Source organism: Camellia sinensis, chromosome 8 (genome assembly GCF_055761805.1).
Source record: "Camellia sinensis isolate YWXY chromosome 8, ASM5576180v1, whole genome shotgun sequence".
NCBI classification, from domain to species: domain Eukaryota; kingdom Viridiplantae; phylum Streptophyta; class Magnoliopsida; order Ericales; family Theaceae; genus Camellia; species Camellia sinensis.
In genome coordinates, this window is record NC_138968.1 from 194,613,437 (window position 1) to 194,641,428 (window position 27,992).

Sequence of the window (27,992 nt, forward strand, 5' to 3'; positions counted from 1 at the left end):
TCAAAATAAAAAAATAATCAAATATGACCTTAAATATTTTTTGGATTGGGAAGCAACCAAGTACTAGCTAATTGACACTGTAACCTTAAACGACCGTCATACGCGTATTCTCTCTAGTTGTTCACTTGAAATTATGGCCAAAAGTTTATTGTGACGGGAGGATGAGACTTAGGTCAAGTTTGGGTAGTTTAAAAAAAGTCAAAAAGTCAAAAAGTTATTCAAAAAGTTAAAAAGTCATTACTATTCACCAAAAGTCAATAATTACGGCTGCACAATTCTCAATTCTAATTTTCCCCTACAAACTAATTTTTACAATTTTTTATTACACATTTTTCCATAAAAAGTCAAAAAGTTAACCCAAACATTCATATTTTCAACCTCAACTTTTTAGTCTAAAAAGACAAAAAGTGCACTTATTTAGTCTTCCCAAACTTGGCCTTATATAATTGAATATGTAATAAATTAAAAGTTAATATGTATTATATCATATTATTATGAACTAAATTATGAGATATTTTTAGTGAGTCTTAGATATTTTGCTGGTCAAAATCGTGAGTGTATATATAATAAATGTAATTTTTACTTATAATTTACAAAATAAAAATAATTGAAATTACTTTTAATTATTAACTTTTTGTTTGAGAAAAATTAAACCAAATTTGTTTGCTAATTTGGGAAGTTAATTAAAAGTCAATTTTTGATTTTTAACCTATTTTGGGTCATATCATCTCTCTACTTTTTTATACGTTTTTTAAATAATAAGAAAAACCAAAAAAATTAAAAAACTAATTTTTAACTTCTCAAAACAAAGAGTTAATAAGATGAATTCTTGCTTTTACATTTTTTTAATATATCAGAAAGTTGGAAATGTTCAACACTCGAAGGAGTAAATGGAAATCTCTCTTCAAGTAAATAAATAAGGATAATGAGATATATAAGAGTATTTTATGTCCATTTTTTTCATTAAACATAAAAGCAATAACTTTCACTTATATTTATTAATGTTGTGTCACAATCTTGGTAGTGTAAGAAAAGTGAGTAAAAAAAATCCATTTATTACTCAATAAATAATAAATACATATTATATTTGTACAGAACATGTAGAACATGCCTACACATGCTCTGTTTGGTCAAAATCTAAATAAAAAAAAATTACATTTTTTCAATTTTTTTTTTTTTTTTTTTGTAATTTATAACAAAAGTGGAACTTGAGAGTCAAAAGTAGCTTGGAAAAAATTTCATCAAAAAAGTTGTTAAAAAAAATTGTCAAACCAACCCGTACTTTGTTTTGTTGCCCGTTTGTCAAGGGAGCAAAAATTGAAAGATGAAAAAAAATAAAAAAGGAAAGCTAAATAGACACTACAGCATAGGGGTTTTATATGTTTTTTATTTTCAAAAGTAAAAATTACGTTGTGAAAAAATTAAGAAATCAATAGCCAGCCTCATGTGAGTCGTCACCAAAAGATTTATTTAAAAAGTAAAAAATATGATTTTTAGTACAAAATTTTGATAATGTTGCTATTAAATGCATTTTTTAAAACAAAGTAATTTCACGCTTAAATATTTACTTTTTGAGAAGGAAATTTTGATCCCAAAATGATAATTACATTACTAAATATTTAATTTTGTCGCTAAAAATATAATAATAATTTAATTTGTTATAAGGCTTTAATTTGTTATGGTGAGAATTACTAATACGTTCATTTTTTATAGGTAATTAAATTAATTCATTACTAATACATTCATTTTTTAGGTAACTAAATTAATGTATATATATATATATATATATATCTGATTTTCCTAACTCAATCAAAAAATTAACAATATTTTGTTTTTCACTTTTAAAAAAAAAAAATCTAAACGCAGAATTAATGTGAACTCTGGCTTCTTCTAGAAGCTAGGTTGGAAGCATGACATATTATTGATTGGGTGGCTAAAATGAGTGAATCCATCAACTTAAAAAAATAATAAATTTACGAATTTAGTCTGAATTCCAAAAAAATAAAGAAGAAGTCCAACCTGCAAATTAGGTGACCCAAGTATGAACACAGAAGACTAGGAGGTGCTTTCCCCCACTTTTTGGGAATTTGCAATTCATCTCTATCCTATACACCCACACCCTCTATATTTTTGTTACATGTGCTTTATATACCACTATGTTAATGTAAAAACAATATTATAAATAAAGACTAAAAATGAAAAATACTAAAGGGTTATTTGAGATGACTTAAACAAGTGTATTTTTTGTCTTTTTACGAAAAGATATGCAGAAAAGTAGAGAGTTGATATGATGAAAAAAGATGGAAAGATAAAAAGATGGATTATTTTTAGATTGCCAAACTTGACCTAAATATATAAATTTTTTCATACAAATGATGTGATAAACAGTATAAATGCAATCAGGATTGATAGTGATGAATTTTTTGATTTCAAATGAATGATTATAAATGTATGATTGTATAGAAATTTTGATTATAAATGAATGAATTTTTTACTTTGACTAAATAAAAATAAGAATAAATTTCATTTTACATCATTCTACTTTACACTTTTTGCTTTTTAACTTTTTAATTGTTCCAGTTAATCCTTCTTAAAGTTTTAAGTGAAGTTGCAATTAAGCCCAATCTTAAAATGTTATTTTTACAATTGATAGATTAAAATTGAAGAATTAAAGTGAGATTTTAATAAGAGTTCAATAGTATTAAAGAGTAAGTAGAAAGATCAAAATGCTATTTTGATATCAATGCATGGTAACTAAGTGTTATTAATATTGTCACGTGAGTGTTCTTTACACTACAAGAAATGTTGGTTTAAAAGGCGTTTATATAATGGCGTTTTCTTAAACGTCGTCTTTTTTAATATTCAACGGCGTTTTAAAAACGTCGCCTTTTGTGCTACTCAAAACGGCGCCGTTTAGCTGATAGAAAATGCCTCCGAATGTGTTATAATCTCTCACACCCTCTCCCTCCCGCTTGAGACTCTCATTCTTTACTCTTCAGTCTCAGAAAGAAGATGCCTCAAATCTCTCGCTCACTCTCTCGCTTCAGCTCGGTGATCCCTTAAATCTCAGAGTGATTTTAGAATAGGAATCGATTGGAATCATCTCGGTGATTTAATTCGTTTACCTATTCCATTTACATAGAAATCACTGAGAGGTAAACCTATCTACATCAAGCTTCAGAATCGATTTCATTTACTCAAGCTCAGTGATTTTGATTTCGATTTCATTTTTTGTTCTCTCTCGCTCATTTTCACTCTTCTCTGTCACCAGACTCATCTCTCTCTCTCTCCTCTGCCGATCTCATCCACACTCACCGCCGCTGCTGTCTTCTCATTATCGCTTCAGATCGACAGCTACAGTGGTGGAAGAGGATGGCGGTGGTGGTGCTCGTTGAAGAAAAGAACAAGAGACGAGATTTGAAGGATTTCAAACTAATTAAAGCCAGATCTAAAGGTTTCAAAGAACACCTGATCCAAATGTGGGGGTTTCGAATCAGATATGTTGGTAAGCTCCTTCGAATCCTTCCGTTTTCAGTAATAACCTCTTTTCATCAACTTCTGTATATGTTTGTGTATGTTTGTGTATGCTGTCTTCTCATTATCTCCGATCCGAACATTCCAGAGTCTCAATCGCCGAATCAGATATGCTGTCTTCTCGTTTCTACTTCAAAACCATTTTTTTGCTCAAATATGGTAAAATATTAGATCGACCATACTGCAATTTGAAGAATAATTTGATTAAAAAAAAAAGAGAGTAAGAATTAAGAATGTTCCATATAAGATCAAGTTTTTAATTAAATTTTTACTCACATTTAATAATATAAAAAAGAAAGTAGAAGAGAGTAAGGATACAATAATCTCAACTGTTTAATTGTGTATGTTTGACATATGATATATATTGTTAGCAGTTAAATTTTCACTTGTGTTTGATTAATTGTAGGACTTTTGAGGATGACGTTTTTGTTCCCAAAACAATTAGTGGTGATGAAAGAAAGGCACATGTGGGCAATTGACATCAAGAACATACTTGTTCAACATGCTTCTTATTATGATTTTTTAGATAGTGGAAGCAAACCCCAACCAGGCCACCAAAGTTCCTATCATGAAATCCCAAAGAAGAGCCATTTGGATAGCAACCTAGATAACCAGACACTACAGGAAGATACTCCACAAGAAACTCCCTCTTCTTCTTGTTCATTTACTCTCTCTTTTTCGAATACCAAACAGGGCATTGATGTGGCAAAGTTACTAAATGCAGTTACAGATAGCCTAGTTTCCTTGGAAAGCAGCAGCCAAAAGAACCAAACAAAGAAAGGTACTCACTGTCTCGGTTCTTCTGAATATATTCAACATTTTATGATAATTGAACTCCATGAATAAAAATTCCTTTTTCGATTAAATATTTTCATATTTTTTAAGTGCTCTGTTTTATGTTATTAAATGCGCTTAATTATGAAGTTATTGAGTATTAGTTTAGGCCATGTTTGATAACCAATATAAATTTTTGGAGGTTACACTGAATTCGTAAAACTAAGATAATTATGGACTAGTAGATTAGTAACACTATTGTTTTAATTTTTTGGAAGCACCTAATCTAAATGCACTTAAAATGTAAAATATTCGTGAAGAAATCTACAAAGAATTCAATAAGTACAAAAAAAAAAGAAAAGAAAAGAAAAGAAAATGTACTTAATTTTTATATTTTTTTGTAGTTAGTGAATTTTTTAAAGATTTTTTTCCCTACAAATTTTGTACTTTTAAGTGTATCTAGATTAAATAGATCCAAAAAGTTTTTTAAAAAATGATTAAAATATTAAAAAAATTCACTCAAAACCAAAAAAATACAGATTGAAAACTTTTTTTTTTTTTCCAGACACAGATTTTACAAAGTATTTCTGTACTTTGCAGCATTATCACAGGCATAAAATTACTATTTGTCACTTGTCAATTGCTTTTGTACTTCCAAGGTTTTTCAAAGCTGTTGTTTCTTATATCTGAAAAAAATTCAAGAGAACAATGAAAAAAAAAAACTAAAAGAAAAAGAAAGGAGCAGGACATATTCTGTCCTCTTCGCAACCAAATCTGATATTGATTTACAACATGAGAATGACCAAGCTATTCATTAGTTTTTTTTTTTGGTCCCATGGACATTTGTTAACCACAATGAAATTTTATATAACATTCTAGGCTATATCATCTTGGCTGTGGCCATTATAAGGGCAGCCGTTTCACAAATTATGTTGTAAGTTTTTTTGAACTTTTTCATTTCAAGGAAATGATGATAATTCTGTACTTGGAAATATGGACAAGTCCTGTTCTTTCATGGACACATTTTAGGGGTTGAATTCTTTTAAATGGAATGCCATAGAGAAAGCAATTGTCAATGGAGTGTCTCCAAATGCTAATGAGATCAAATTTTTTTTATTTTATTTTTTTCCTTGCTTTTTATATCTGGTGTGTTCCATGTCTTATTTTGAAGCGTTAGTCAATGAACAACACTTCGTGCAAATTATGCTAAAAGTTAGGTTTGTACCTAATCTACCTCTCCCAGAACCCCATCAAATGGGGATTAATTTGGGTGTAGTTTTTAGTCAATGAACAACACTTCCAAATTATTTTTGCAGGCCACAGAGGTTCATGGATGCAAGACAGCTCCACGTTCATGACACTTTTTATAGTCTTGATGTGTATTTACAACCAATGGATGCAAGACAGCTCCACGTTCATGACATTTTCTCTATCTGCTAAATTCTCATTCTATAGTCTTGATGTGTATTTACAACCAATGGACTATGTCATAAAGTTTTTGTAATGCAGATTGGTTTTAGTGCTCCACAAGGATGTGGAAAGACTACACTCGTCTTTGCTCTAGATTATCAGGTTGATGTTTCAAGCTCTCATAACTTACTAGCAATTCCAGTTGGTATTAAACAAAAGAGTAATGTTGATGTTATTGTTCAAAAGGTATAGTTGTCTATTAATGCTTGTTATTCAAAGCTATAATAGTTCGTAGACATTGGACATGTCATTATGTGGACGTTATTTGCCTAATTTTTGTGAATTCAGTTTCTTTCAAAGAATTTTACAATTATATTATTCCATTATGATGGCAATATGGATGGATGGTGGGATCTTCCATGGAGCAAGATGGCTACACATATAGTTGCACAAAACCAATCAAAATGGTAAGGCTATATATATTTCTTAATTCATCGCTTTCATAATCTCAACCTCTTCCAACAAGGGTATGTATGCTTCTATTACTTCTTCTTCTTCTATTATATCCATTTCTCTTTCTATTTGATCATTTCTTTCTTATTTTTTAATTTTATGTGCATTGTAGATGGTATCAGATTAAGATTACAATGAGACGGGAGGACAGTGACGACACTTGTCTCGGAATGCCAGCTAGAGTGGTTCAATATGAAGGGGGGAGATAAGCTAATGAAATTTCCAAGAGTTGAAGCACCAAATGGGCTGCACATTAGGGTCTCAAGTTTGTAACTGACCTTTTTTTGTTTGTAACTGACCTTTTTTGTTATGTAACCAAGTATTCTTAAATTATTAATGGTGTATTTTCACACCCTACAGGTCGACAATGCAGCATCTAACTGTTTTTTACTTTGATGTTCACGCAGGACCAAGGATTGGAAGTGATATCAGAAGGTTTGGATAAATTGAAAGACATGGCCCGTGATTTGAATGAGGTTTGCTACTGGATGGTTTTTACTTTGATGTTCACACAGGACCAAGGACTGTTTTTTTTATTATTGGGTTTGTAGTGAATATATGAATTTTGTGATGGAAGCTCTCGAGCTGGAGGACACTGTAAAGAATTATGATCATCGTGATGCTACTGGATGGTTTGCTCTTAATCCAGGCTTTTTTCTTCTCTTTTCTTTAAATTTCCTCACACAAACCCCCCCTCTCTTCTTTTATTTGATGCTGTATGTATTTTTTGCTGCCTAATATATTTATGACTTACTTTTGAACAGTGCGAGAGATATATTTTGTGGTTAATTTGGGCTGTGAACCAGCACAATTCTTTACTTTGTTATCATTATTTTGTTTCCTTTCTTAGTGCAACATTCTTGATGGTTTTGTGACTTTTCTTTGTGCTTACTTGCTCTTTTATCCTGTATATCCTTTGGGAGAATGAGAGAGTACTAAATTTCATGGAATTGCCTTGTTATCATAATTTAAGCTGTTCTTTTGTAAGAGTGACATAAGAATCTGAATGTAGCTTCTATTTGAGTTAACAAGTCAGTTCATTGGTGATACTGCATAGTACCTTGTTTGGTTTGTGTGCTAACCTCAAGGTTGCTTCTATGGGCTCTAGGGTTTAAATGGTTGCTTTTTGCAAATTTTTAGGAAATACATTTCAAGCTTCAGGCATGAGCGAGCAGGCAAGCCATTGCTTGTATGGTTTGGAACGTCTTCTCTATCCTATCTGTGAATCTATTATAAATTTCTTTCTGTTTTGCTGTTCTTTAGTGTTATTGCAATGTTCTTATTGGAATTTTAACATGTTGCCACATAACAGGATGCTGATTTAATCATGTTGGCTTTGGCTACCCATGAAGTCCATTTTGCAATACTCAGGGAGGTTAGTGTATTACGATAAAATAATTCATTTTTTTTGAAGACTCTTGACTAACATTTTTGGTTCAAATTTGCACGATTGTTTAAGTTGGGAAAATGGTTAGGTATGGAAATGAGAAATAAATGCCATGTTTGGTTTGATTTTCTGAGTCTGTTTACACAATTTACTTGTCAGGTCCTATTTACCGCTGGACAACAAGATTGGGTCATTTAGCAGCAGACTGCGAAGGTAAGGCAAAGAGAAAGGCTAGGGATTTTGATGAGAAAGGTGATGCTGATGTCGTGCCCAAAAAGCCTTATCAGGTCTGTTTTGTATACACTTTTGAAACAAAAAACATTAACCTGCACTTCAATTTATTTTTCAGGTCACCTATCAAACTGAATTTATCTAGTTTGTGAGTTTATTTGGAATCCGATAAGCTTACAGTTAGTAGCTGGCCAGTGCTAGATCAGATGATTTGGAAATTTGAGAGATTAAATCTATATTCCTCATCGAGTTAAGACATTTTATTTTGGATTGACTATTGAGTGAGTTCATTCTCTCGTCTCTACTTGTAGCATCCATTCTAGGGGAACCTACATGGATCTCAAACGCCACACCAGAAGGCTAAATAGGTAAGTTTCTTCAAAGGGCTATCAGTCCACCAGCAGCAGCCCAGTAAAAATTTAAGGTTGTGTTTGGATGTGCAGAATCATTTTATTGTTTGGTGGTTATTGTTTGGTGTTGTTTTATCTTATTTGTTTTAAAATTTGCACCTAACCCCTTTATAATTTTTTTTGGAACTAAATGTTATATGAGGATCTACCTGCAATTGACTGCCTTGAAGATCACAAAAGACCAAGTTCATCACATTTGAGAAGGAAATAAGATTTAATCTTTGTTGATGAATTACCCTACAGATGAAGAGAAGCAAAAGTGGATAGGCATCTGAAAGCAACCTCAACAATCTGGCTGCTCTCTTAGGGCAGAGGCGTAGTATGCCTCCTCACAGCTGCAAGGCCTTTATCTTGAAACATGTATTTATCTTGAAATTTGAGTTGTGTTGGTTTGACACTAACTGACCTTTTTATTTTTTTGTGTTTTTGTGTCAAGTTGCTTTCAAGTTTGTGTTGATAAATAGTCAACCCTAACCTTCCAACTTGGTGTCTGATTCGTGTCATGTTAAAAATTCTCACCCCTACAATTTCATAAGTTTCATGCTTTTATTAGAATGTTAACTTTTGTCATTGTTCAATCCAAGAAAGTCATATTTTGAAAATTTATTTGGGACTTCTAGTTTTGAGACATCTAAAATTGAGTAAATGTTTGCTACGTGTTTTTCTTTTAACTAATTATTTATTTATTTTTTATCACTTAAGTGGTACTGGTATACTACATTATTTTTGTATTAGGTCAAATTTTATGTCCCTCTTCTCCACGTCTCCATCTGCTGGGGCTTCCAACATGCTCTTTGCACAGTTTTGCTCTTTGAATTGCAATCCTAATTGACATCAGCACCCTAAACCTTAAAGTTGCCAGAGTTTGTCTAAGTTAAACAGGCTCCAATATTCCTCCCTCGCCTCTTTCTTATGTTTGAAGTTCTACTATTCATGTTCTGAAATAGTCAAGCAGTAGAAAACTGGCAAGCCACAAACAATACATTAGTTTGATAATGTAATTTACAAGTCATTTGTTTTTCCATTATGCTTGATATGGTCTACCTTCATTTCACTTGTGTTTTTCTGCAAGTCTCATTTCTTATAGGTTGCTTTGGACAAGCACTAAAGACTCCAAACCTTCTTGTTGATAAAAACTGGGTTGTTAAGGTTTGCTGAAATTAGAACTTGGCATTTGAAATCTCCCATTCCTTCCTTGATTATCCAATTGTTGCTGTATTTAATGTAATCTAGAAAATGCGTAGTTAACAATGTCGTGACTCACCATGAACTTCGTCTCTTTTACTAAGATCTAGACTTTTTCATGCTTAAGGATGTTTTTCTGAAACTTCTCTAATTTATTGTTGTCTCTACAGGTTTGTGATTTTGGCTTATCACGAATGAAGCACAATACTTTCATGTCTTCAAAATCTACTGCTGGAACGGTAATTGATGTCAGGATAGAATGTTATATTATATCAATTATACTGAAGCTGTGCCATTGAACTGCAGGCGGAATGGATGGCCCCTGAGGTTTTGAAAAATGAACCATCCAATGAGAAGTAGGTTTATTTTTTGTGTTAGACTTGAAATCCATGCTAGAGAGTTTAATTCATTTTTTAATGTTTCATTCAAGTCTTGCTGATAAAATAATTGCGGACTGGTTTGCAGGTCCGATGTGTACAGCTTTGGTGTGATATTGTGGGAGTTGGCAACTTTACGTGTGCCATGGACTGGGATGAACTCAATGCAGGTTGTTGGAGCTGTTGGATTTCAAAATAGACACCTTGACATTGCAAAGGAGATTGATCCAATGGTTGCAGAGATAATAACAGATTGTTGGCATTGGTAAGTTGTCAATTTTGTAATTATCTGTTTTGTTGCTGGTACATTGGACTATAATCTTTCTCAACATTAGAGGATTTGTGCACAATTATGAGTTAGTATGAACCCTAAAATTTTATTAGCTTCTATTTCCACACGGAAAACACTCTGTGCACATCATCTCTCAATGTACACACTAATTGATTTTGAAACTTGACTTTTTGCTCAGTACACAACTTATCACGTCAAGAATACCCTCACTTCTTTAACCTTAAAACCTAACCCTAGCCATTAGTTGCCACCACCTCCAAACCCTAACCCTCAACACATCACAGAATCACAGAGCCTTTCCTAGCCTCCACCACCGTGACCCAGCCCCCTCCCCCACCCTCATGCCACCGTCCTCCACCCTCGCAGCACCTTGAAACCCAATCTCGGGTAAATGGTTTTGAGAAATATATTTTTTTGTAATTCTCGGGTAAATGGTTTTGAGAAATATATATATTTTTTTGTATGTATTAATTTACTTGGTTATTGAATGGGTATGCATGTCCTATCTGCTCCAAGTCAGTTTGTGATATGTCGAAGGTATGGGAGAAATTTGACATGGAGATTGCGGCTACACCCATGCCCAAACCTTACCAAAACAAGATGGTCAATCTCTCTCTCTCACTCTCTCTCAAAATTCATTGGATATTTTGCAGTCTCTCTCTCTCTCTCTCTCAAAATTCATTGGATATTTTGCAGGAGGAGATTTACTAATGTGAATTTGGTGTTACAGGTCCGGATCCTCTGTAATGACTGTGGAACCAAATCAGAAGTGTAGTTTCACATAGTAGCTCAGAAATGCCCCAACTGCAAGTCTTATAACACACGCCAAATAAGAGGAATTTGAATTGGAATGGTTACACAATTGATCGCTCGCCGATGCTGTTGACTTTGGGGTTCACCTTGTTCATGAAAGATTGAGTGACTCGTCCTATTACCACCGCTTGTTTAGTAGATATTCTTGCATCCATCTATTTCCATTTTGTATTTTTCACATTTTTTTCAAGCATATTAGACTCTCTTTTACCTAATCAATTTTAGTGGAATATATTTCTTTTCCCCATCAATTCCAGACCTCCCTCTCTTTAACACATTTGGATATTATATTGTGGACATACCTTTTACGTTTATTCATTTTATGTGTTTCAAACTATTTTGCTCTCAAATAATTTGGATAAAATTAGTACAATTTCCCAAAAAAAAAAAAAAAAAAAAAGGATATGACGGCGTTTCTACAAACGCCTCTTAAACCATAAATACTAACAGTCATATTTGTTTTAAAAAGATATAACGGCGTTTTTTTAAAAACGTCGCTAAATATCGTCAGTGACGTCACGTTGTGTTTAGGAGGACATTTGAACGCCGCCTATACTAATATCATGACGTTTTTAAAACGCCATAAAGCTATAGCGACGGCCGCGTCCTCGGCGTTTGGTGCTAAGCGTCACAAAAAGAATTGGCGGCGTTTTTAACACTTTTAGCGGCGTTTTTTAAACGCCACTAAAAGCTGAATTTCTTGCAGTGTTATTAGTTTTTGAAAGGTTGTTAAATGAGTTCGATTGGAACTTGATTCGATGTTGGAGTAGTTGACTAGGATAATTAAAAGAGTAATGTTAGAGACTTCAAATATTCTACAAAAAGTTTTACCAAATGTCTCAAATGGGTGTGGGACCTACACAATGTGGGTCCCATGTGGGTCCCACACCCATGTGAGACATTTGGTAAAACTTTTGGTAGAATGTTTGTGGCCTCTAGCATTTTTGTAATTAAAATGTTTAGAAATAAAATGAGATTAAATATAAAAAATAAAAAATGTAAAATGAAATTTATCTTAAAAATAAAAATTATATTCACTAAAAAAATTCAGAGAATTGTAGCAATCATATTTAGTTCATTTTACATTAGATCACCCCATTATTCTATTTTCTAATTTTTTTAAAAAAAGTTATCAAGCATTTATTTACATTATTTATCATGTGATAAATATAGGACTCTAGAAATCAGTGTTCGGCCCAATTGAGATATTGAAAGATTATTTGAGAAGATGATTAAAAATTAATTTTTTTTTATAAAGAATAATATAACTTAAAATAAATTAAACAATTGACTTTTGACTTTTTATAATTGTGCACAAATAACTGTGAATACTTAGTTGTATCAAACACTAATATCATATTTATAATAAATCATAAATAAAAAAATACATTACATCAACTTAATCATGATGAAGGTAGACTTTTCTCAACCACTATTGATCATTGTTTTCTTGAGCAGAAATGTTTAGGATCTTTATTTTTGGGTTTCATAACTCTTAATTTAATTTTGGCCTTTGATACGTGTGTGAGGTACATTTATGTATGTATAAACCTCACATTATGAGTAGTTGTAATGAAAATGGGAGTTGTGGGAGTCATGTATGTATGGGATCTCTACCACAATTGTTTCTTGAACCAACACCAATAACATGCATGCATGATGCATATATAGGTTGAGTACTCTCGCATTACAAGTTTGTTGATTTAGGGGTGATTTAGATAAGTTTACTTTTTTAACTTTTTATAAAATTAAGTTGAGTTTAAAGTAATATGATAAAGAAATAATATAATTTAAATAAAATAATAAATTTTTAATTTTAAAGATGCCAAATCAACCCTTAATCTTTCGTAGCAAAAGATTGTTATAAGCATCATAGATCAAAAGCCACGCGGATTTCAACGTAGGAGAATTCCATAGGACTTTGGAAATTCAACCATGATTGAGACTTTCAATTTTAAGAATTTTCATATCTCCTAAAATGATTTAGATTATTCATATGAAAGAGATTAAAAAAAAAAATACATGAATAGTCTAAAAATACGTGTGTGAGATACATTTATGTATGTATAAGTCTTACATTATGAGTAGTTATGATGAAAGTGAGAGTTGTGGAAGTCATGCATGTGTGGCGTCTCTACCACAATTGTTTCTTGAACCAACACCAATAACATGCATGCATGATGCATATATAGGTTGAGTACTCTGGCATGACAAGTTTGTTGATTTAGGGGTGATTTAGATAAGTGTATTTTTTTAACTTTTTATAAAATATAAATTAAATTTAAAATAATATGATAAAGAAATAATATAATTTAAATAAAATAATAACTTTTTAATTTTAAAGATGTCAAACCAACCCTTAATTTTCCGCAGCAAAAGATTGTTATAAGCATCATAGATCAAAAGCCACGCGGATTTCAACGTAGGAGAATTCCATAGGACTTTGGAAATTCAACCATGATTGAGACTTTCAATTTTAGGAATTTTCATATCTCCTAAAATGATTTAGATTATTCATAGGAAAGAGATTAAAAAAAAATACATGAATAGTCAAAATTATTTTGGAGGTAATAGGAATCTTCAAAATTGAGGGTCTTAATTATTTTTGTTCAAAATTTATGGCATATGATTATGGGGACCAATTAGAAAGCATTTTTTTCTGGAAATTTAAATGCATTGAAAGTTAAAGAGATCATAAACCAATTAGTATATTAACATATATTATAACATTATTATTAACTTCATCCATTATATAAATTATAAATATATAAAACTTATAAAATTATATCCATAATCTATTAGTATATTAATTGATATATCAATTGATACATATAACATTATTCTAAAGAGACTACTGGAAAATTGTCGAATTAAAGAGAATTGATTGAGTTTTTAGAACATCAAGAACTAGTTTGATAAAATTAAAAATTAAAAAAATATTTTTTAATTTTTTAAAATTATTAGACAAATCACAAAAAAAAATAAAAAAAAAATCTAAGATTTGAGCCTTTTGACAAAATAAGTTTTGAGTTTTTATTTCGTCAATTCCAATTCTAATATGTTGATTTATTTTTAATCTCAATTATTTATCTATTTTCATTAAATAAAATTAGCACAAAAAAAATGTAAGTTAATCACTATACTTAATGTAGGTGTATGAAAAATGTCTAAAATGGCATTTTTTAATTGATTTTAATAATTAAAATATTATTTTTATCAGTTTTACTTAATAAAAATAGATAAATAGTTTAAATTGAAACAAATTAAAAAATTTAAATTTAAATTCACAAAATAAATTTATTAAGAATACAATTGATATCGATTTTAAAATATTTCGTTGCTCTCTTTTTATCACCTCTTACCTCATGTAAAAAGAAGGTTCCCTCAGTTTGATTAGAAAGAAAATTTAGTAGAAAGTGAAAGTGAAAATGAAAGTGAAAGAGAAAGAAAATATATTTTCTTATAAATATTTTATTAAGATGAAAATTTTGTAAGAAACAAATAAAAAAATACAAAAGTTCAATTATAGATAACTCAGACATTCAATTTTTGTAGTGTTTTTTTTTTTCTTTTTACAAGAAATTAAAAATGAGTTACAATGCTAATATGAGTTAGACAAGAAAATTAATTTCTTCTATTTTTCACCACTTTCAAACTAAACAAATTCATAAAAGTTTTTTTTTTTTTTTTTAATCTCTTTCTTTCACTTTTCATTTATTTCATTCTAAACAAACTGATCCTAAAAAGTTAACAATGATGTAATCGTTTTTTCAATTTTAACGATATATTGACGTAATCATTGAAAATGTTTGCAATACTGACTACATGAGCCGAGTCTCTTTCTTTTTGTTTTTCTTTATAATAGATTAAAGTGGACATAAAGACCAGTAAAATAATTTTATTGGCCAATACCTCACCTAATGTAATTATATAACTGCGTAGCCACGAATTTCGTCGGAAACCTCAGCACAGTTGTTTTACACTTGCTTTGCTTTTCTTTTCTTTTCCCCGAACACTCTCTTATATATAAGGAGATTAAGGAGATTAATTGTTTTCCTTACTCTATCTACCCCCAACATAGCTTCAAAGAAAAGAAAAGAAAATCCAACAAAAAGAAAACTTGCTATATATCTTGAAATACTCCCGATCATGATGAGGGTAGACTTCTCTCCCCCACTACTTATCATGTTTTCTTGAGCTAGCTAATAATAATATGCTTGCATTTATATATAAGTATATATATAATATCAGTTAGTACTGAAATGTTGGTTGATTTAATCTTTGCAGCAAAGGATTGTTATAAACATGCAACTGAACAGCGAGAAACATAGAACAAAAGCCATGCGGATTGCTGCTAAGACTCAAGGTATACCTCATATTCATTTATACTCCATTTTCACTCTTTAATTGCAAATTTAAACCTTGGGCTAAGTTTGGTTAGGACAAAAATAATGAAAAGTGAGGGAAATGAAAAAAAATATATTTATTTTTGAATTTGTTTAGTATGAAAATGGTGGAAGTTATAAGAAAGTTGATTTTTTTATACAATTCATGATAACATTGCATTAAAACTTCTAGTTTCTTGCAAAAAAAAACACAGAAAAATATATGAAAGTTTAAATTTGTTATACAAGAAGTTACTTACAATTAAAATTTCTATTTTTTTACAAAATTTTCATTCTAATCAAATTTATACAAAATATACATATATATATATATATATATCTTAGGCAAATTACATTTATAGTCCATGTAATTTACTTTTTATGTTAATTTAATCATTGCAACTTTAATTGTATCAATTTTATTTTTAAAATTTTCACGTTGCATCAATTTAATCTAATTGATAACGCTCATCAGAAATTAGACTAAAATCAAAGGAAAGAAAATATTCGACTCACTCTTCTCAATTTCTAAAGATCCAATTTCATTTTGAATTGACTATTTTACCCTTAATTGCTATTCAATTTCTTAGTTGAAGTTATCAATTAGACTAAATTAATATCATTGAAAAATTAAAAGAAAATTTTAATATAATTGAAACTAAATGGACTAAATTAATAAGAGGAGTAAATTACAGGGGCCATGAATATAATTTGCCTATATATATATGGGTAAGTTACATGGACTTACCCTAAGTTTAAACAAAATATAACAAGTCTCATAATTTTAGCATTATAATATTAAACTTTAGTCTAAAAATGAATAAAAATTAATGCAGATGGTGGGAAAATATAAAGATAAACAAGACATGGTATGCATTTCAATAAAAAAAAATAAAAAACACATGTGACAATATAATTTTTTGATCCATATGATTAGTCAATATGGATGAAAATAGGAGGTTAAATGTTATGTGAATTAAAACTATAAAGAAGTTTAATATAATTATACAAAACTTGTGAGGCTTATTATATTTTACGAGATTCTCTGTTTTAATTTTTTTTTTTTTTTTTTGTAAATATTCATGTTTTGGGATACGGGAACAGAAAATCAAAATTCATGCATGAAGAAGCCATGGATTGACGTAGGATTTGTTATGATGATATGAACAGGTGTGAATTCGGTGGCAAAAATAGGGGGAGATCAAGTAGAGATTATGGGATATGGGATTGATGCGGTTAAGTTAACCGACTCAATCAGGAGGAAGGTGTGCAAACATGCAAAACTAGAAAGCCTGCAGGAAGGAAATAATCCATATATTCATAACTACCCTAATCCACCGCCACCGTTCTATACTACTTTTTACCAGCCAGTTTATGAGCCATGCACACATCCTTGCACCATCTTGTGATCTCATCTGATCTTTTGTGAGATTGATACAAATTCATCACTAGTTGTAATATATGCATTCTGGTTCTTCTTCTCATGTTGTACCAAATTGTAATGGTTGTAAGTTTTGATCTTTTTAACTAAATTCAATTTTAGCAAGGTTTTTCAAGCGTGATCTATCTATCTATCCATCTATCTATCTATCTATCTATCTATATATATATATATATTAGAAGTTGTGCTACATACATCAACATGCGATAGTTTGCCTAAAGAAATAAGATTGGGGGATGTATGATTGTTTTGAAATCTAAAAACTGAGGCATTTTATTAATTTGAAAAGATATTCAGTTGATAGATTTTAATAATAAATGATCATTGAGTTCTGATTTCAAAGAGGCCACTATATCACCATAAGTTCAAACACTCAACTCTTATAAATTCATGCTACAATAACAGTATCATCAGAGTAATAGTTGTAGCTATTTAGGTTGAGTTTGTGTTTGACAAGTTAAAATAAAAAACGGAATTGGACTTTCCACTAAGACTAACGCTTGCGCCTCGACAAATCGAGGCTCGAATGCCCCCAATTGTTTTTTTTTTTTTTGTTTTCTTTTCTATTTGTTGGGTTGTGCTGGTTTGGTTGTTCTTTATTTATTTGTTGGGCTGTGTTGGTTTGATTTTTTTTTTTTTTTTTGAAGGGTGGATAGTTATATGTAGGAGTTTGCCAAAAAATTAAATATTTTTTTTTATAATTTTTTTAGTTAGTTTTTTTATTTATTTATTTTTTGGAAGGTGGTTATGTTTTTTTTTTTTTTTTTTGGGTATTGTTTTGCAGAAAAAAATCAGCCAACCAAAAATATTTTTTTATGCATACACAATACCATAGCAATTTCAATTTCTTTCGAGTTTTCCTGATTTGAAATAAAAATATAGTAGAGACTCATACAAAATAATATGGAATTAATAAATTTTAACCAACTGCCTAACTGATTAGTCAATTTTACCACTCAGCCAGTCCAATCCAACTCACTCACTTTATCAAATCATACAGGTTGAGTTAGTGGCGTGGAGCTTGCTGTTGATCTGGTTTTGTTCTTTGCCGCTGATCTGGTTCTGTCCTGGGCTGTTGGTATGGTGTTTGGGGAGTAGAACTGTATTCTGCTTTCCCTTGGGTTGGTGTCTTACCAACTGTGGGTGATGTTAGCCTCTGCTCTTTGTCTTTTATTGATAATTGTCAATGTCTTTGCTTGATCTTTATCAATAAATTTTCTCTTTGGCTGTTTCAAAAAAAAAAAAAAAATACAGGTTGAATTGATACGAAATGTCTAATTTTTAGCATACCCTTACATAATCATCCTTACCAAAACAAAACAAAAAAATTCGAAGCATTCGAGTCCTGATTTGTCGAGGCCTAGTACTGCCATTTCACTAAACACTACAAGAATCTGCACTTTTAGCAACCACTTTCCGCGACCAAAATAAAAGTTGGTAGCTAAAAGTTACCTTTTGGCGACCAAATATGAGTTGGTCGCAGAAGGTCATATTTTGGTGACCAAAAAATGAGTTGGTTGTAGAAAGTGGTATGGTTTTGGTGACCAAAAAATAAGTTGGTCGCGGAATATCAAAAATAAGTTGGTTGTGGAATTGGCGACCAAAAGTTTGGTCGCCAAAAACTTATTTTTAGCGACAAAAAATATTTTAATCACCGTATATTGAGTTTTGGCTACTAAAACAATGTAGTAGCCGAATGGAAAATAAAAAATTATTTTTTATCTTTTGGCGACCAAAATTTTCGCCAAAAAACTTATTTTTAGCGACTAAAAATATTTCAGTCGCCGTATATTGAGTTTTGGCTACTAAAACTATTTAGTCGCCGAATGGAAAATAAAAAATTATTTTTTTATCCTAGGTGACCAAAATTTTGGTCGCCAAAAACTTATTTTCAGCGACAAAATATTGTAGTCGCCGTATATTGAGTTTCGACTACTAAAACTATTTAGTCGCCGAATGAAAAATAAAAAATTATTTTTTATCTTTGGCGACCAAAATTTTATTTTCAACGACCAAAAAAAAATTAGTCGTCGTATATTTATTTTTTCTGACCAAAAAAAAAGTTAGTCGCCAAATTAATACCTTTGGCGACTAATATTTTAGTCGTTGTTAATTAAGCTTTGGCTACAACAAAATTTTAGTCACCAATTATTAACATTTGCCGACCAAAAACTACTTTTGTCGCCAAAGGTGTGAAAATTTTAGAGGGAAACCAATTGTCCCCGCCTGTTATCTGTTTAAACAAATCAGATTGTTCTCTCTCTCACACAGATTCTTCTTCACCCCCATCTCACTGCCGGTGCCTCTCTCTCTCTCTCTCTCTCCTAAACACCCACCGCACCAGCTAGGCTCATCCTCCTTCTCCCCCACTAGTGCCTCCGTCGAATCCGAAAGATCGTCGAGATCTGAATCAGATTTGAGTCATCGTCTCGATTCCTGATCTGTCTCAACCTTCTCTCTACCACACCCCTCGAAACAAGTTTGGTTGTAAAATATTTATTTTTAGCAACTAAAAAATATTTTAGTCACTGTATAGATAGTTTTGGCAACTAAAATTATTTAGTCGCCGAATCAAAAACAAAAATTTACTTTTTATCTTTGGCGACCAAAAGTTTGGTTGCCAAAAATTTATTTTCAGCTACTAAAATATGTTTTAGTCGTTGTACAGTTAGTTTTGGCTACCAAAATTATTTAGTCGCTGAATGAAAAATAAAAAATTACATTTTATCTTTGGCAACCGAAAATTTGGTCGCCAAAAAATTATTTTCAGCAACTAAAATATGTTTTAGTTGCTGTACATTTAGTTTTGGCTACTAAAATTATTTAGTCGCCGAATGAAAAACAAAAATTTAAATTTTATCTGTGGCAACCAAAAGTTTGGTGGCAAAAAATTTATTTTCAACGACTAAAAAATATTTTTGTTGCCAAAAAACTAAAATATTTTGAGGAAGTCATTTCAAATGATTTAAAAAATTAATTGGCGACCAAATTTATTTTTAGTCGCCAAAGGTGTGAAAATTTTAGAGGGAAACAACGCCCGCATGTTCTCTGTTTAAACAAAAACAGATTGTTCACTCTCTCACACAGATTCTCCTTCACAACCAAACCTCATCTCTCTTTAAACCCATTCCTCTCCCTCTTTAAAATACGCAGAACAGAACCACCACCTCTCCTTCCCTCCAGCGACGCGCCTCCTCCTCGCCTACTTTGCCATAGAACCATCGTCTCTCCCTACTTCTTCTATTTCATCTCTCTCTCTCTCTCTCTCTCTCTCTCTCTCTCTCTCTCTTACACACACACACACACACACGCATACACACAGAGAGTTCTGATCGTAAAACCCTAGCCGATGCTGTGAGATAAGGCTGCGTCAGCCATGTTCCAGCGTAGGTCTGACAACCGTAGGTCGAGATCTGAGTCAATCCACACAAATCTGTGAGTGATCCACATAGATTGCAGATCGATACCCCATCTCTATTACAACTAATTACCCTTTCCATGGAAGTAGTAGAGTCTTCTTCTTCATCTTCTCTCTCTGCATCAGACAAAATTCATTAACTACCTGGCCAACCCCAACTCAGTTACCAGCAATTTTCTGGGTATGTGACCGTTCACCACAACAAAACTGAGTTTTTACAGCTCCACATTAACGACATACAGTAAATGTAAGCCGTGATTTCTCACTTTTACGACTTATTTTTTTTTTGCATATTGTAAATAATTTCCCAACCACGGTATGTCTATTGCGTAGGCCGTGAATGCTAATAATGATAATTTTTTTACGGCTTGCAATGTTAGCCGTAAATAATAAAAAAATTTATGACGTGCATATACCATGTCGTTAATACATAAACTATACACGGCCCACATATGCCAGCCGTTAAACATATTTCATTTTTCACGACACACAATTTATGTCGTTAAATGATATGATCCAAAAAAAATAGGCGCCAAAATAAAATGTTGTAGCACCAATCACCAAAAATATTTTTTTTAAAAAAATTCTGTTGCTATTCAGCAAATAAGAGAGGGAGAAGAGAAAGGGTTAGAAAGGGAGACTAGTTGGGCAACGGTGAGACTTCGACCTAGAACGGTGCTATCTCTTCGGCAGCAAGACTGGTTCGGCGCCGGCAACGATCAACGATTTGAAAGAGAAGGGTTTTCTTATTCTTTTCTCTTTGCTTTGATCTAGGTATGTTCGGATTCCCCCCTCCCCCCTCTCTCTCTCTCTCTCTCTCTCATGGTTCTGCGATAGCAGAGGGGCTGGGAAGGGGTAGTTGGATCGTCAGAGTAAAGGATAGGCGAGGAGATTGCTGAGCTTGGTCTTGGAGGATGGTTACCAAAGGGGTTGCTGGGGAGAGGTGAGGGGAGGGGAAGGGGAAAAGGGGAATGATTTTTTGTCTTGATAATGAGATCTAGTACGAACTCGACTCTCTCCTCCCTCTCAGGTACTCCTCTAATCACTCTAATTTTCTATTTTTTTCCCAAAAAATTGCATAAAGGTTTTTTTTGTTTTTTTTGCCGAGAAAATGAAGCAAATAGTCAACGTGGGGTTCTTTTCTCTGTTTGGTTGTTGAGAATTGGAGCAATAAATATTCCATTGAATCTTGAACATTATATGAACTGAATTTTTGTATGCAAAATTACTAATGCATGAAAATTTACATTTGTCCCCTTCATTATTCAAATTAATTTTGTTTTATAATTTTTTTTTTTGTTCTTTTGTGATTTTATTAATTTTTCGGAAAGATCTCAAAGTGTATCACAATAGATGAACTGATATTAATTGGTAGTTCCAGTCTTCCAATAGCTAATTACATAGACCCCACTGATGTACAAAAAGGATGCCAATGGCTGAAACCCTAGGGTTAAAATCAAAAGGCTTTCAAGGCTTCTGCAAGAAGCATACTGTAGACGTCCCCCGAACGTCCCGGGAGGGTTAGCTCCCGTTCTGTTCATTTGGGGTCACTACAGCTCGGACTCTCGAATGTCACGGTTCCTAATCTGAACCAAAGAGTCCAAATCCGGCAAATCATTTTGAGAAACTGATTTTTGAAAAAGTAGTGCCAAACATGGACTGCTTTGCCAGATACAGAGTCGCCACCTAAATATTTTATTTTGGGAAATTTAGGAAACCCTGACTCGGTGCCAAAAGGCCACGTGTCCGTCATCACCAAAGTTGCCTCGGCTCGGGAACTTGGGTACGATTGGGGAAGGTCACTTCGTGAGCACCCCCGCTCGCCCGGTCATAGACCGGCCTCTACTAACCATGATATCAATTTTTGAAAATATTGTGAGTTCTTATTCCGGTTATTAGCCTAGGTTACTATGTGATGCTCACAGCATACAAGTATAGACTGGGTCGCCTGAATTGGAACAAAACATTTCATGTTTGTTTTTTTGAAAGTGGTTTGCTACCCGCAGGTAGGCTTTAAAACATTTGATGATTTATTCCAATTTAAGTAACCCAACCTTCACCCACGGGCATTCAGGCAGTTATATCAGATAAGCATATAGCCTCATGGTAAGCATGCTATTCATGGCAGTCACTCACACGCATGCAAGGATGCTAAAGCATAAAGCTTACCGAGTACTCCAAGCCAAAATAAGAATTCATTAGAAATCATGCATGATCCTAACTATACAGAAATGCCTAATGCAACACATGCAAAATGCAATTATAGCAGGCTCGGCTATTCTAAGATGGCATATGAAATGTTACAACTATCATGTATTCAACTTTGAAATTGAAAGTACAATGCAGTTAGTATGATGCGCCGAGCCCGGTGCATGCAATACAGATGAATGAATGCAAACATGCTGTCATACTGTATGCTAATTTAAATATGCCCTAATCTAACCATCATAAGCGGATAAATAAAAGGGAGAAAGACGTGGGGTTGGAAGACATACAACACACACACGCACACTTATTACAGTTATGCCTTCGCGCAGAGGGTCCGAATAAATAATACAATCCAAATATTACAGTCCCGAATAAAAGAATATTACAGTCCAAAATATTACAAAATTCTAATTGATTAAAGAATTAACTAAGAAAGCAAATAAAACTGGCGTGCAGGCCAGGGACTGCCTTACTTCTGATGGATGATGCATGTCCGGATTGTCTTGCGCAGAAATCCACCGGAATGCCCCAATTAGCCTCTGTTTACACCTGTTCTTGAAATGCGTGCCAAGCCCCAAAAAGTTGCTGATTCCTGATTTTGCTGCAACAGAGAGCAGAAAAGGGGCATAGCAATGTATTTGCACAGATATATGCATGTCTCGATCCTCGTGCCACCAATCACGCATACCGAGGCATGATGGCCGAGGAGTCGAAATGCACAACTCAATATAGGATGAATGCACATGAAACTACAGCTAAAACCTAACTCCATCATGGATAATCCGGAGTGTCGGTGACTGGGGAATTGAGACACATTCCGTCACTCGGAGTACGAAATGCACCTCGTTTCCCGTGCCCGGGCTAACTTTTATTCCGGACATGACGCAATATGCATGAAATGCATGAAATGCAACTAAGATACAATTCTAACATATACAATGCTATGGAAATAAAATGCCTCGAAATGTATGCACACAGGCACGCAAACCCAGATGCCTCGAAATGCGTGCACACGGGCACGCAAACCGAGATGATACATGAATGCAATGAAAATGAGATGCCTTGAAATGCGTGCACACGGGTACGCAAACCGAGACAATGGTAAATGCAATGAAAATGAGATACCTTAAAATGCGTGCACACGGGCACGCAAACCGAGACAATGGTAAATGTAATGAAAATGAGATGCCTTGAAATGCGTGCACACAGGTACGCAAACCGAGGCAATGGTAAATGCAATGAAAATGAGATGCCTTGAAATGCGTGCACACGGGCACGCAAACCGAGGCAATGGTAAATGCAATGAAAATGAGATGCTTGAAATGCGTGCACACGGGCACGCAAACCGAGGCAATGGTAAATGCAATGAAAATGAGATGCCTTGAAATGCGTGCACACAGGCACGCAAACCGAGGTAATGGTAAATATAATGAAAATGAGATGCCTTGAAATGCGTGCACACAGGCACGCAAACCGAGGCAATGTTAAATGCAATGAAAATGACTAAAATGGCATGGAAAACATAACATGGACTTATACTAACATGAGGGAACCTCAGCCACACTCACATAAGAAGCCGGTTGATGAAAATGCAGTGCCTCGAAATGCGTGCACACGGGCACGCAAACCGAGGCAATGGCATACGCAATGCAAATGACATGGAAACATGATATGGGCTCATACTAACATGAGTGAGCCTCAGCCACACTCACATAGGATGCCGGTAGATAAAAATGAGGTGCCTCGAAATGCGTGCACACGGGCACGCAAACCGAGGCGATGGTAAAATGTGATGAAATGATATGAAAACATGATATAGGCTTATACCAACATGAGTGAGCCTCAGCCACACCCACATAGGATGCCGGTAGATAAAAATGAGGTGCCTCGAAATGCGTGCACACGGGCACGCAAACTGAGGCGATGACGGAATGCAATGAAATGACATGAAAACATGATATGGGCTTATACCAACATGAGTGAGCCTCAGCCACACCCACATAGGATGCCGGTAGATAAAAATGAGGTGCCTCGAAATGCGTGCACACGGGCACACAAACCGAGGCGATGGCAAAATGTGATGAAATGATATGAAAACGTGATATGGGCTTATACCAACATGAGTGAGCCTCAGCCACACCCACATAGGATGCCGGTAGATAAAAATGAGGTGCCTCGAAATGCGTGCACACGGGCACGCAAACCGAGGCGATGGCGGAATGCAATGAAATGACATGAAAACATGATATGGGCTTATACCAACATGAGTGAGCCTCAGCCACACCCACATAGGATGCCGGTAGATAAAAATGAGGTGCCTCGAAATGCGTGCACATGGGCACGCAAACCGAGGCGATGGCAAAAAATGATGAAATGATATGAAATTAATGGCAATCATTCTAACAGAATTTCAGCAACAAAATATGGGGGAAAACAGTCCCGAAATGAAGCGAAATGATACCAAATGCAAGGGATTGTCCCGAAATGCAACATTAGGCACCCGAAATGGCCTATAGCTATGCCAAACATGCACAATATGGACATGCAATGCAAAGACAGAAGCTAGACAGTCCCAAAAAAGGCACTTTCACAGTTATAAACATGGCCAAACAGCAAGCATAGGTATGGCAAAAATGGCATGCAAGAATAGGGGCCAAAAGAGGGGTAATGAAGCAAGTGATATAAGCAAAACCCAAAATGAAAACTTTCCTTCTACAACACTGAAGAGGGACCAAAAATATGAATATTTACAGTTTATGGCAGCCTCAAAATCAGTATACAAACATGCTAAAAATGTGATGCAAAATAAGGCTCAAAAGTGGCTATAACATGAGGTATACAAAATAATCACCAAACAGCCAAAGACCCTTAACAAAACATGTAGAATGGACCAAAATAAGCACTTTTCCAGAACTGTAAAATGGCCAAAAACAAAAGCATGGTAGGCTAACTAAACATGCAAGAATGGGGAATAAAAGAGGGATATAACATGAAGTGACCTATGGAGGTCTCAAACCATGAAAGGACCTAAATTAAAAATGGAGAATGGACCAAAATAAGGACTTTTTCAGAACTGTAAAATGGCCAAAAACAAAAGTATGATAGGCTGCCATTGCATGCAAGAATGGGGAAGAAAAGAGGAGTATAAAGGTAGGTACAACATGGAAGTCCCAAATGGTGTTGAGCCCTTCTTCAATGTTGAAGAGGGGCTCAAAATAAGCCTAATATCAGTTTACAACATGCTCGAAAACAGATTGCTCATGGGTCAAAAATAGCATGCAAAACTATGACATACAAGAGGGTCAATGAAGCAAGTGTATCATGGAGGGCTCAAACAGGGTTGAGCCCTTAATGAAAAGTGAAGATGAGCTCAAAAGAGGGCCCTTTTCAGTTAGGGCCGGAGCTTGAAACAAAAAGCAAGTGGGGCTTAGAAATAGATCAAGAAAAAGGGTCAAAAGGGTAAAAGTATTACTTACCCTTGAAGACTCAAACTTTTGTTGCTTCTTGGATGAATTTGCAGCTTCTTTAGCCTTTGAGAAACCTTCCTTGTTGCTGGAAATGAGGTGGTGGTGGTAGAGCTTGGTGGTGTAGAAGGAATGATGGTTAGGGACTTAGGATTTTTCAAACAATTGAGAAGGATGAAGATGGAGTTGTGTATGGAGGCTTGAAGGAGAGTTTTTCTAACCCCAAAATACTACAAGGCTTGCTTGCTATATAGGCCAAAGAAGGGGTGTAAAGGTGGGGGAAAAGGAGAGCAATATTCCCCCACGAAATATCCCCCAGATAAAGATCTTGTCCGGGGGAAACAGCTCCACAGCTGTAAAGTGTACAGTGCAAGGAAGCAGGCCGGCCTGGTACTTTTGTTGCAGGTGGCCGGCCGGCCACACCCCCTAGCCGGCCGGCTAGGGGTCAAAAGGTTCAATGAGATTTTCTGGCCGGCCACCAACTGGTGGTGTTCTCCTATGTGTGTATAACACAATCATGTGGTTAAAATTCCAAGAAAGTGGGTCCAAGGGGTTCAACATTGGCCCGGAAAGAGGGGTTCAAAAGGGTCAAGTTGAATTACTAGCCGGCCATGAACTTTTAGGGTCCTCTCATGTGTGTACATCACAAATATGTGGTTCAAAGTTCAAGAAAAAAGGTCCAAGGGGTTCAACATTAGCCCGGAAGGAGGGGGTCAAAAGGGTCAAGTTGAATTACTGGCCGGCCATGAACTTTTAGGGTCCTCTCATGTGTGTACATCACAAATATGTGGTTCAAAGTTCGAGAAAATGGGCCCAAGGTGTTCAACATTAGCCCGGAAGTACGAAAAACGGGCGCCGGAGGGCGTCGGAGGATGTATAACTGGTTGCTGCAACAATTGCTGGCCTCCCACCCTTCAGTGACCTCCCCGGTGATAAAACAGAGGTACCTGCCAAAAATGAACGAAAACCGTTGCAAAACGAATGCTCGGGGACCAAAACACGTAGTTCGGGGTCCCGAAAATGGGCTGTTAAACACCGAAAGTGGTGTTCGGCCACGAAGTGGGTTTCTCAGACCCCAGTGTCCCTCAAAAGGGATTAAATAAGATGTATGCCAAAACCGGAGCAAAAGGAGATGGTTAAGCGGTCCCGAACCGAGGCACACGGCCAACGGTCCCGAAAATCAGGAACCGGACTCCGAAATGGGCAAAATGACCTACGGCCACCAAATGTAGCCTACAGACATTGAGAGATGGTCTACGGGACCTCTCCCTCCCCTCAGGAAAAGAAATAGAGAAAACCGAGTCTGGTTCGCAAACCGAGACAAGGCACAGAAGAAGGTTCGGAAGTCCGGAGGCAGGGCTCACGGCCGCGACTCTGAAACTTTTGAACGAGCACATTATGCAACATCACCAAGCACTCAATCGGTGATGTCTGAGTCTTAAGGTCGGTCAAAAATGGGGTGTCTACAGTTGCCCCTCTTTGACAGAACTCGGAAGTCACAAGTGACGGAAGTGAATGTTAAAGCCCAGAGACGACCCATTTTTGACAAGGCCGAAGACTTAGACAAACATACAAGATAAACAGAGATGTGCCCGCAGGCATGCTCGTAGGCAGGGGGCAAAATGCAAATGATATGCAAGAAGCCGAAGGTAACCCAATGATCGTGCAAATGCAGCAAGCTGTAATGAAGCAAGTATTCGCAAATAGATGCAACAGTTTTAAGCGAGAATGCAAAGCAACAACTACATTTCATGCAGTTAAGAATGCGGAGGATCATTCAATCCCCGCCACGTCTCACACGGAGAAGATACGATACCTGCGCGATTCGTCTGGTTGCACCAGCCTCAATTGAACCGTACATACAATATCGTGCCTGTAAAAGAGAGAAATTGCAACAAATATAATATGCTGACAACATGTATTTAATGTGATTTCGAAAGTTCGACACACGCAGTGCCGGTGAGTGAATGCATCGCAATGCAAGAATGGAACATGCGTGACAATGCATGCTCAAACATGGAGGTATGCCAATATCAAGAAATGTACATGACAAGGCAAGTATGCTCATGAGAATGCAAGTTATGTGCATGATAGCGCGAAACGAGCATGAATCAGGGTGTTCACTTGTCATGAAACAACGAGTACGGAAA

General features: G+C 34.6%; 2 protein-coding genes and 1 long non-coding RNA gene across 3 annotated transcripts in view; all 3 read left to right on the top strand.

The window, feature by feature from the left end:
- The first annotated feature begins 3,220 nt into the window (after window positions 1-3,220).
- LOC145798384 (serine/threonine-protein kinase EDR1-like) lies at window positions 3,221-10,090 on the top strand. Its single transcript, XM_082885920.1, has 6 exons — window positions 3,221-3,505; window positions 3,941-4,315; window positions 8,161-9,408; window positions 9,615-9,683; window positions 9,751-9,800; window positions 9,910-10,090. Exons 3-6 carry the CDS (start codon window positions 9,286-9,288, stop codon window positions 10,088-10,090), a joined length of 423 nt encoding a protein of 140 aa, XP_082742046.1. The 5' UTR covers window positions 3,221-3,505; window positions 3,941-4,315; window positions 8,161-9,285.
- Window positions 10,091-10,633: 543 nt separating this feature from the next.
- On the top strand, window positions 10,634-11,201 carry LOC145797419 (uncharacterized). Its single transcript, XR_014338956.1, has 2 exons — window positions 10,634-10,716; window positions 10,844-11,201. It is a non-coding gene; the product is annotated as an uncharacterized LOC145797419 (long non-coding RNA).
- Window positions 11,202-15,005: 3,804 nt separating this feature from the next.
- The window catches only part of LOC114290095 (heavy metal-associated isoprenylated plant protein 47), a 125,645-nt gene continuing 112,658 nt past the window's right edge, over window positions 15,006-27,992 (top strand). The window contains exon 1 of the mRNA XM_082884519.1: window positions 15,006-15,021. The gene's annotated coding sequence lies outside the window, so the exon portion shown is untranslated. The remainder of the gene's footprint in view (window positions 15,022-27,992) is intronic.